The sequence below is a fragment of the Ananas comosus genome, linkage group 21 (genome assembly GCF_001540865.1).
Source record: "Ananas comosus cultivar F153 linkage group 21, ASM154086v1, whole genome shotgun sequence".
Taxonomy (NCBI): domain Eukaryota; kingdom Viridiplantae; phylum Streptophyta; class Magnoliopsida; order Poales; family Bromeliaceae; genus Ananas; species Ananas comosus.
The window spans coordinates 7,864,143-7,875,970 of record NC_033641.1 but is presented as its reverse complement, the minus strand read 5'-3'; the positions used below and the strand labels follow the sequence as shown (position 1 = coordinate 7,875,970).

The following is an 11,828-nucleotide window of genomic DNA, read 5'->3' as shown; positions in this document are numbered from 1 at the left end:
TGCGAATTGTGTATTTTGATGCTTTCGCGTCATCGGATGTGTTACGCAGCGTTGTCTATCGACATTCGAAATTCAAACTGGTTGTTTGAGACACTACAATAAAAATGGTTTATAGCGACACTTTTAAATAACGGTATAGGTCAAAAAAATGCTGCTGACTAAATTTACCGACACTTTTGAAAAGTGTTGCTATATATGGGATCGCTAGATATATAGTGACAGTTAAAGAGTGTTACTATGATCTAAAAGAGTGCTGCTAATTTACCAACATTTATTTAAGTATCTAGCAACAGCCGGAACTCTACCTTGTTGGCTGCGGTGGCGGAGGAGGACGAGAGAAAATGATCTCCGTCTAGGATTTCAGTCGATTAAGTGAGGGGAGAAGGGAAAATGATAATCGATTTTTCTTTTTTTTTCTTTTCTGTTTGTAATCGGACCGAATGGACTAAGTGGAGTGGGTTGAGTAGAGTACCCTTTTATTTTTAGTTGGATTGGACTTTATATTTAGGCATTAGTATAATTTTTTTTAAGTTTTGACATAAATGTGACACTTATACAAAAGTATTCCAAACATGTGTCGCTATAATCTAATTCTGTTGTAGTGAGGGTGAGGCCTAGCATTCTTTCGGGGCTGATTTGGTTGAATCGACTCAAGTTGAACCAAAATCAGATTGTTGTCGCGCTTTGGTCTTCAACTTTGGAAAAATCTTTCACAAACGTCTACTTCAGTTCTTGATTGGTCTAACCTCATCGGTTCCGAAGCCTAAAATGGCATCCCAAAACTAGACTCGGCCCCGTTCATGGCCGCGGATTCCATTATTATGCGTTTTTGCATGCGGCTATCCCCAAAGTAGTGCATTTATAAGGACAGCGGATAGGATATTGAGATACATAGTGTGATTTGGAATACTTTGTGGGTAGTAATGGAGCATTAGTTGGTGATCGTTTATGCAATGATCGATTGAGTGCGATGTTCCGATTAGGGATGTCAATGGGTATGAATACCCGAAATTTTATCCGAATCCGAACCCGAATGAAACGGATATATTCGATGGATATGGATATGGATTCGGATATGGATATCAAAAATAGAAACCCAACGGATATGGATTCGGACTGTACCCGACCCGAACCCGAATTTATTTTGTATTATATATATATATATATATATATATATATATATATAGAGTGAGGCTACTATACTATCGGAAGCACGGAGCCTTCCGTGCTTCCAGCTCATTTTCGATATTGCGACTTTCGAATCGTCGATCGGCTCCGTTAAACTTGATCTAGAGTATTTGGAGTACCTAGAAAATAAATTTTATTATTTTTCGATATCATTTGCCTAGTGAACGAAGGGGCTCAAAATCAACGGCTGAAAATAAAAATCTTACAAAATGTAATAATATGACTTAAATTTTAAATCAAACATATTGATCTTGTTTTATATAGTATAAAGAATTTTCTATCAAAATTTCACGTGATTTAGATATTTCTATACCGTTAAACTTGCAACGGCTCACTACGGCCATTGAAATTTGTTGATTTTGAGCCCATTCGATCACTAGGCAAATGATATCGAAAAATAATAAAATTTATTTCTACGGTACTCCAAATACTCTAGATCAAGTTTAACGGAGCCGATCGACGATTCGAAAGTCGCAACATCGAAAACGAGCTGGAAGCACAGAAGGCTCCGTGCTTCCGATAGCATAGTAACCTCACTCTATATATATATATATATATATATATATATATATATATATTTGATGTTATATTTAAATTTGTATTTTAAAATTTTAGATTTAATATAATATATTTTGAAATATTGAAAAAAGAAATAATTGTTTCGGGTTCAAATTTTCGAGTTCGGGTTCGGATTCGGGTTCGGGTTTTGGATTTTTGGTCGGGTTCGGATTTGGATATGAATTTTTAAAATCCGTAGGGTTCGGATTCGGGTTCGGGTTTTAAAAAACCCGCCCCAAATCCGACCCGTTGACATCTCTAGTTCCGATCGATCGCACCGGTTCATATTGTTGGCGACTTAGTGTCACATTAGTTGTCAGCTTAAATGTATGGGAGCAGTTTGGACTCTTTGGCTAGTCTAGTCCCGAAGGTCATCGGGTAAGATAAAGAAATAGAGGTCTTGGTGCAAATCTCAATACCCTTGGATAAAGTATTCTAGCGTGGCTATACTTGTGTATTGAATTTTTTTTTTTTTTTTTTTTTTTTTTTCTTTTGGAGAGATAGATAGCATGCTATCCGCTTCGTTTATTTCATTTAGAAATAAACTTAGCTGGAAATGTGAATCAATTAGGATTCGAACTGTTAGAACAATTACCGCACATAAAATTTGATTGTGATTTAAATCTAACTAAATTTTATGATAAAATTAATAAAATCAACTTACCGATAATCGCTAAATCCAAATAAAAAATTTGATCAATCCGGAAGCGTGCGAGGCACTGCCCTAAGGCGTATTCCCGTCCTTACGTGCGGGATTAACCGGAAATAACACCCCAAGATACGACCGGAATTCCTCCTCCTGCGAGCACGATCGTGAAGAAGGTTGACGGAGACTCTTTCAACACCCGATGACAAAGAAATCAAGTAAATAAACAATTGATAAAAACTTAAATTAAAACCCTCTTTTCACTTGTTGTTTGTCCACGGTGTTCATATATCTATGAACAGTAGAACAAGTGTATATAAATATATATACAGGGGAATGAGAAAACTTAACGTTGGTATTCCCAACGTTAACATTTTCTTAATTAGCCCTTTTAATTAGCACCCACATGAATGTCCGCATGGATTCCATGCGGACAAATAGCGCGAGCATGCGTAACGTCCGCGCGTGCACAGTGCGTGCGGACGTTCGCTTAAAAAATAAATTAAATTAATATTTTAAAATATAAAATTTAGAGATTTTGGATTTTCTCCAATATGAACTTGGGTCTCGGATACCAACCACCAAACCCTTTGCCACTTGCTCTAAGGACAGTCAGTTTTGTATATTGAAATTACGATAGAAGTTTGGTATAGAAAGGAAGACAAAGAAATAAAAATAAAAAATTAAGGGACGAATTTTAACCAATAGACGACAATATATTAACAGAGGAGTATTTTTATAAGGTATCAAAAATTTAAAGGGAAAACTTTAAATACCATCCTTGTGGTTTCGCACTTTTTCACTTTAATACCCTGTGGTTTAAAGTGCATTAATTTAATACCCGGTGACTTCTTTTTCTCTTTTCGTCGGCTCCTATATTAATATTTCGCTAAATTATATAAAAAAAACTTCAGATACCCTACCTAGGTTTATCGAATATTTACTTTAGTACCCTTTAGTTTTAATTTTGTCACTGATTTTTTTTCCTCTATTAATATTTCGTTAAATTATATATACAAAAAACTTCAGATACCCTACATAGATTTATCGAATATTCACGTTAACACCCTTTAATTTTAACTTTGTCACTAGTTTAACGAAAAAAATTAGTGAAATAGATAATAAAATGAGAAAAAATGAAACGACGGGTACTAACTTGATACACTCTAAACCACATGGTACTAAAGTGAGAAAACGCAAAACCACAGGGGCTAACTTGATACACGTTAAACCAATGGATACTAAAATGAGAAATTGTGAAACCACAAGGGAGTATTTGAAGTTTACCCAAATTTAAAAAGATAAGTTGATTATTTTAAAATATAAAAGGATATATCAATTATTTATATGATTTTAAGGAATATACTTGCTTTTAATACGAAAAAATTTGATAAAATTAGTGGATGAATTCTAGCTATAGAAAAAAAAAATTATGATGTAAATTTGATATATGGTCCTAGAGTTTACATGCAAAACCTTTTTGATTTTTAATAAAAAATCAAAATGGTTGATAAGACAAGTCGATAGTTGTAGCTCTTGAATTGGAAGGATATAAAAAATTTAGCAATAATATCTAATATATCTTTTAAATATTAAAAATATCTAACTTATTGCTAGCTGACCAAAATATTTTTATTCATTTAAAAAGAATTCTTTCAAATATTTTCTTACCATGTAGAGTTCACTACTAATGGAATTAAAATTTTCCAAGAGTATTTTAAAAAATAAATCTAAAAATTTTGTAAATAGTATATAAGCAAAAGTTTTTAAAATTTCTATCTAATCTAGATGTGTATAAATAATGTTGCTCTGCATGCAAATAAGATTTGCACCAAGACTTGATGTCACATGGCTCTCTTATCAGAATTGCTGACACAACAAGAAAAGGCGAAAAAAAGTCTAGAATGTGATAGTTAGGTTACTGACGTAGTGTCTCTGGCCAATCAAAATATACTTTTTCAAATTTATCCATTCCATCAATATTTTTTTAAATATATTTTTATTATACTTTTTAATTTAAAAAAATATAATTGGCTGATTATAAATAATATGATGCGACTGACATATAGGGACCGTTTGGTTAGATGTAGTTACAAATGAAGTATAATTGAAGATGCATTCAGTTAAAAACGCAGCAGTTGCAACTACATATATAATGTTTAGTTAGATGTAATAGAAAGCACTGCAACTATAAATAATTTATTTAGTTGCATGCAGTTAAGAAATAATTTTTTAAATTTTATTATTTTATATATATAAAGGTGACATGAGATTACCTCCAATATAAAAAAAAAAAAGAAATTGATTAAAAAACAATTAAGAAGATAAGCTTACCTTTTGTTTAAAACTACTCTCTCCAACTACTGTAATTGAAATTGCCCCTAATTTGGGCTTGTGTTGCAGTCGGATCTCCTCCTACAGGTCCGACTGTAGCAGCTGAAGTTAAATATATCAGATCAAATATTAAATTTGTATTTATATACAGTTATAACTATCATGTAGTTACAACTACATACAATCAAACGGTCCTACAGCAAATTTGGTGGAAAAGGCGAGATGCATGGCACAAGAAACAAACGGATAGCAACGTCCTATTCGCTCGTCCGATGAGCCACGCCGCGTCCATCCATATCGTACCCAAACTAGTAATTAATTTGGAGACGATGCCCATACAATTTTTGTCTCTTATCCCTTGTTAATAAATTAAGCTGACGCGCACACAGCAATCTCCATGCCCATTACGTATGCTATGTATGTATGATCTCTTTGCAGTTGCAGTTGTGCATATCCAATTCCATACCCTCTCTCTCTCTCTCTCTCTCTCTCTCTCTCTCTCTCTCTTTCTCTCTCCTACATACGTGATCTAGTAAAATTTTGCATGCACCCGACCCACCATGCACCGCTGTTCTACATTTAATTAATTATTAATTAATATCTTCAAATCGAAAATCACTAGTTTGTTTTGTTAAACAATTTATTTGGAAAGATCTAAGAAACATGTGCCAACGAAGTGCGCTAAAGCTTAGTGATGGCTAAAAATATAGTTTCATACTATTATTAGAGTTTCAAAATTTTAAAAATGCTTGTAATCCTTTCTCCGCCGATAGTCTAAAATTGAGAGCACTTTTAAAATTTCAAGTCATTTTAATTTATAGTATAAAAATACTGTAGCCACTATATTATTAAACTCTACCTAAGTAATAATAGTAACAAAAATGATCGTAACTAGCGTAGTTGGCGATAGCCTTGAAAACTTACGTATTGCCCACTTAAAAAGTAAAAAATATTCACCTCGGCTTCCGCCGTCAGTATTTAGTTAGGATTTCGTTTATATTCTATTATTATTTTTTCTTATATCTAAAATATTATTGAAATTCTCGTCTCAATGCGTCTTCTCCTTCCTCACTGGCATTCTCGACCTCGCCACCTCGCCATCTTGCCCTCACCCACCCCTCTGTCCACGTCCATATACACATGCCCTCGCGCTCCTCCGCTGCCTCGCCCTCGCCTATCTCTTGGTCCACCCCCACCCCGATCTCTTCCCTGCCGTTGCCGAAATGGAGGGGCGGCGAGGGTGCAAGAGGAGCGAGGGAGCAAGTGGAGAAAAAGGAGTCGAAGCCAGAATCGAGAGAGGCGCGAAGGATGGAGGAGGAGAAGCTGCGGATGAGCAAAATTGGAGATGAGACAAAGAGGGTGAGGAGCAATTTGGTCATTTTATCATCACAGTTAACAGCATACCCACTATGAATATTTTTTATTTTTTAAAGGAGCAAAGTGCAGATTTTTAAATAATATAGAAAAAAAATAAAAAAAATCAAATTTTAATGAAAAGTTTCCTATAATTTAGCCTAATAATAAATTTAAGCAGTCTATTTTATATTTCCAAGCCCTGTAGCATTGTACGTGCACCCGGTGCACGAAATAAGTTCTCGTCCCTCTCTCTCTCTCTCTCTATATATATATATAACTCACAACACTAAACCAGTGCAAGTAGTGTAGAACTACTACTGCTTACGTATTTTCAGAATATAGAGTGATCAACAATGGCTACGAGCATTAACGGTTACTACGACGTTCCGGAGGGAGTGGACGTGAGGGGGAGGTACGACGCCGACTTCGCGGCGGCGATCCTCACGGCGGAGGCGCTGCGGTTCGTGGCCGAGCTGCACCGGGAGTTCCGCGGGCGGGTCCGGCACGCGATGGGACGGCGCCGTGAGGCCCAGCGCAGGTACGACGCCGGCGCAGTCCCGGGGTTCGATCCCGCGACGAGGCTCGTCAGGGAAGGGGAGTGGGCGTGCGCGCCGGTGCCGCCGGCGATCGCCGACCGCACGGTGGAGATCACCGGCCCGGCCGAGAGGAAGATGGTCATCAACGCCCTCAATTCTGGGGCAAAGGTCTTCATGGTCAGTTTATTATTTTTTATCATTTTTATTATTTATTATTGAATAATAGATCCGATCGAATATGTTTTTAGAATGACGGATGCGGAAAATGTACTCAGGACCTCATAAAAAAATAGAGTTTAGAGTTAGATTCTTCGGGGACAATGGGCATCACAGGTGGATGATACCTGATGTCTCGAATTCTAATTGATTCACATTTCTAATTAAGTTTATTTCTAAATGAAATAAACGAAAACCAAATGGTGAGCACACCTTATCGCACAGACAAAAATAGAAACAAGAAAAATTTTGTAAGCCCTTATATTTTAGAGAGAGAGAGAGAGAGAGAGAAAGAAGCAAATATTCGTGCTCAAAATTAAGAATCATTAACAATATTGATTTTCTATTAAATATAAACTAAAATTCTGGGTATGTATAATTAGGGGTGGCAATTCAGCTCGCTATTCGCGAGCCAGCTCGTGTTCAATTTGAAATAAGCTCGAAATTGAATCACTCGTTTAGTAAACGAGCCGAACACGAGCTGAGGTCAGCTCGCTCGTGTTCGGCTCAATAACAGCTCGAATACATATATTTTATATTTATATAACGCTCAATAACAGCTCGAATACATATATTTTATATTTATATAATTTATTTAATTTATATTTTTATATATTTATATATATAAATAAAATAATTATATATATATTTATTATTTGAATTTTATCAAAATGAAAATATAAAGGCGAGCTTAATTATAAAAAGACTCATTTATATATAAAATTTCAACCATTAAATCAAAGTCTAATAGGTAAAATTTTATAAATTTATTTTTATATATATCCAATCTAATCATTTTAACTTATTGTTTGTTAGCCAGCTCATGTTCGGCTCGTTTATTAACGAGGTGAACGCGAGCTTAATTTTTCGACTCGATACTTTAACTTAGCCAGTTCGTGTTCGGCTCGTCGTATTCGGCTCGTTGGCACCCCTATGTATAATATGAGAACATAAACCTTTGAGACTTGAGTCAAAGACTTTTAACATGCACCAAGGAATATTATTTTTTTTGTTTTCAGAGAATGATAGATAATATGCTATTTATTTCGTTTTCTTAGAGAAATAATTTAATTAGAAATATAAAGCAGTTAAGTTTCAAATTTAATTAGTACTCAAATAAAAACGACCAAGTTGTTTGTCATTTGTGCTGGGGATGTTTCCACTAAAATAGGTTGGAATTTCTTTTTTTTTTTTCTGTAGATTACACAATTGTGGTCTCAAGCTTTATTTTGAGATTTAACTTCCAATTTTACTCCTTTTTTAACCTTTGTATTTAAATCCTTAATCTCTATTAGTTGTTGTTGGCTTAAGCATCCTGTCCTATAACGAAAGGTCAAGTGGGCCAAGTCACGTTCGAAATGATAGAAGGCCGGATTGGGCCGAGTCTTATTCGAAGTAGCATAAGGCTGGATTGGCTAAGTCATAATCGAAACTTGTGAACGTTATATCTATAAGCTTTAAATGAATTGGTTGTTTATTTCTAACAGCTCGAGCTTTTGAAATTAATGGTTAGTGCTAACAATCCGGCTGTTTCAATTAAGCTCATTCCATTATGTATATAGCCAAGTAAATTAGACCAAATTACCAACACTTAGGGCACTTATTAGAATTTACAATAAAGAGTCCACAGTAAAAATTTGGGTAACAGGTTGAGGACAAGTGATGCAGTTAACGCAAATAGTTTTTGCTGCAATTTTAACCCTAACATCTGTTTTCTGGCTCTTTTATAAAAATCAAATCCTAGCTTTCCGCACAACAAAATATATATATATATATATATATATATATATATATATATATAGTCCAGCTATGGTACTTGTAAAAGCACCAAACATTTGGTGCTTGTAAATTTTTTTACTGTAGATATATATGGTTAGGTGCAAGTTACAACCATACTACGTTCGACGTAATGGAGAGTAAATTTGTCAGTCTCACCGTAGAGGCGTAGATAGATCGATGTACGTAAAATTTTTGCTCTTTCTTTGTAGGCTGACTTTGAGGACGCGCTCTCGCCGAGCTGGGAGAACCTGATGAGGGGGCAGGTCAACCTGCGGGACGCGGTCGGCGGCACGATCAGCTTCTACGACGAGTCCCGGAACAAGCTGTACAAGCTCAACGATGACAAGCTCGCGACGCTCTTCGTCCGGCCCCGGGGATGGCACCTGCCGGAGGCCCACATTTTCGTCGACGGCGAGCCCGCCATCGGCTGCCTCGTCGACTTCGGGCTCTACTTCTTCCACAACCACGCCGCGTTCCGCGCCACCCAGGGGGAGGGCTTTGGGCCCTTCTTCTATCTCCCAAAGATGGAGCACTCCAGGTAAATAGAATCTAGGATTCAGTTTATATGGAAACAATTTATTTTCACATCATTTTCAATGATGATTCATTCGATATTCAACGACCGGCTTATACGTTGAATATTGCATTATCAAATTTCATAATTTTTCAGCATATTTATTTGATATTCATAAAGCTCAAAAAATGATGATTCATTCGATATTCAACGACTGGTATATATGTTTGGTTGAATATTGCATAATCAAATTTTATAATTTTTCAACATATTTATCTGATATTCATACAGCTCAAAAAATTACGATTTTTAATGACTAAAATAAGGTAAACTTTCAGACCGCTTAATACTAAATAAGTGTATATTTGGTTGACCGAAAGTGAAGCACTGAAAGTAAGACTTTTAGAAAGTGGCATCTTATCGGTTGTTTGATTTGTAAAAGTGAATATAAAAGTAACTTTATAAAAATGGACGGATATAGTGAGTTATAACTAAATCTAACTTTTTTGACTATGGCTAAAAAAAAATTAGAAGTCACCGAAAGTGAAGAGTTAAACTAAGATGTTATATTTGGTCTTAACTTTAATTTTTAAATTTATTTTTAAAGTTAAATTTTATTTTAAATTTGAATTAATATCATGATCACATTTTAAATTTTGTTTGTAAATTCAAATTCAATATAAAATTCTTAAATTTAAATTTGTGATGTATTTAATCATATTGATCATCAATTCAAAAGCCCATCACTTGAAAGTGATGGCTAAGTTAATTATGGCCTCATTTACTTCTAGAGAAATTCTGGATGTAAACTAAAAGGTTTGGACGTACGTGATTTGATCCAAACTTAAATCTCAAACCCGTTAAAATTTGTGTTTGGATTGCGATTTGCGATTTCTCTTTGATTTTAAATCAAACCTAAATCAAGTAGAAACCCAAATTGTTACAATGCAAATGACCAGATCCCCAAATAGTGATTGGGACTCATTGTAAGTCCATATGTTGAGACCATCTTATCGTCGGAAGGATCCTCATTACCATGTGAAAATGATTTGAATCCATTATAAAGGAACTGTTTGATTGTATGTAGTCGAAAAATTTTATTAGTTTTTACTTTAATCGAACAATAATGATCAAACAGGGAGGCAAAGATATGGAACGACGTATTCGAGAGATCGGAGAAGTTTGCGGGGATTGAGATGGGGAGCATTCGGGCGACGGTGCTGATCGAGACGCTCCCGGCGGTGTTCCAGATGGATGAGATACTCTACGAGCTGCGGGACCACTCGGTCGGCCTCAACTGCGGCAGGTGGGACTACATCTTCAGCTACGTCAAGACCTTCCGGGCGCACCCCGACCGCCTCCTCCCCGACCGCGTCCACGTCGGCATGGCCCAGCACTTCATGCGCTCCTATTCCGACCTCCTCATCCGCACGTGCCACCGCCGCAGCGTCCACGCCATCGGCGGCATGGTATGTACATATAAATACTAACTATATATATACTCATTCAAATGTTTTATGATCTTATTTAGATGTCAGAATAACTATGGCAGCTTGAATAGTGTGGTTATACGCATCGCAATATATCACATACGTATTGATTCTGGTCAGATATAAAAATATTTATATAAATTTTTTAAAATTTTATTTGTCTAATTTTCTATTGTGCTTCCGGCAGGCGGCGCAGATTCCGGTGAAGGATGACGCAGCGGCAAACGAATCAGCACTCGATCTCGTCCGGCAGGACAAGCTGCGCGAGGTCCGCGCCGGCCATGACGGCACGTGGGCAGCCCACCCGGCGCTGATCCCGGCCATCGCGGCTGTGTTCGCTGCCCACATGCGCGACGGCGCCCCCCACCAGATCCGCACCGCCGACCGCGACGACGCCTCTACGGTCTCCGAACACGACCTCCTCCGCCCGCCGCACGGGCCGCGGACGCTCGGCGGCCTCCGGCTCAACACTCGCGTCGGAATCCAGTACCTGGCGGCGTGGCTCGTGGGGACCGGCTCGGTGCCGCTGTACAACCTGATGGAGGACGCCGCGACGGCGGAGATCAGCAGGGTGCAGAACTGGCAGTGGATCAGGTACGGAGTCGACGTCGACGCGGACGGAGTGGCGGTGGCGGTGACGCGGGAGTTGTTTGCGAGGGTGTTGGAGGAGGAGATGGCGGGGATTGAAAGGGCAGTCGGGACGGAGATGTTCCGGAGAGGGAGGTATCGGGAGGCGGCGAGGATATTCGCCCGGCAGTGCACGGCAGCGGAGCTCGACGATTTTCTGACGCTCGATGCGTATGACAGGATTGTCGTCCTCCACCCTGCGTCGGCGTCGGCGTCGGCGTCCAGGCTCTGAACAGAAGCAGATCTAAGAAGAATTGCTGGAAGTGTGTAGGTTAATTTGAGGGTTCTGCTTCTGCATGCAGGTGTTCGGTTGCTGCTGTTTGTGTTGAGGCTTCAATGAAATGAGAGATAAGTGTTTTACACAGAAACAATAACTTAAATAAACTAGCTTTTTATGGCTTAGAATTATCTTATTGTTTTTAACTTAATCTTCGCAAGTTCAAATGATGATAAACTATACGCCGAATAGCTGTTACAGCAAATAATTTTTTTTTAATTGGAAAATGCTTTGTTTTTATTGGCAGCTAAATACGAAGTAATTAGACTTCAAATTGCATTTGCAAAACAATAATAACTAGTGTAGT

The 11,828-nt window shown here is 37.5% G+C and overlaps 1 protein-coding gene across 1 annotated transcript; it reads left to right on the top strand.

Annotated features, from left to right (window-relative positions):
• LOC109726333 (malate synthase, glyoxysomal) lies at nucleotides 6,436-11,828 on the top strand. Its single transcript, XM_020255870.1, has 4 exons — nucleotides 6,436-6,795; nucleotides 8,823-9,151; nucleotides 10,266-10,596; nucleotides 10,805-11,828. Exons 1-4 carry the CDS (start codon nucleotides 6,436-6,438, stop codon nucleotides 11,474-11,476), a joined length of 1,692 nt encoding a protein of 563 aa, XP_020111459.1. The 3' UTR covers nucleotides 11,477-11,828.

Excerpts from the sequence above, each read along its gene's own strand:
- LOC109726333 (XM_020255870.1), top strand. The coding sequence starts at position 6,436 with ATGGCTACGAGCATTAACGGTTACTACGACGTTCCGGAGGGAGTGGAC. Across the intron at positions 6,796-8,822 it reads CTGGGGCAAAGGTCTTCATG|GCTGACTTTGAGGACGCGCT; the intron begins GTCAGTTTATTA and ends CTTTCTTTGTAG. Across the intron at positions 10,597-10,804 it reads TCCACGCCATCGGCGGCATG|GCGGCGCAGATTCCGGTGAA; the intron begins GTATGTACATAT and ends TGCTTCCGGCAG.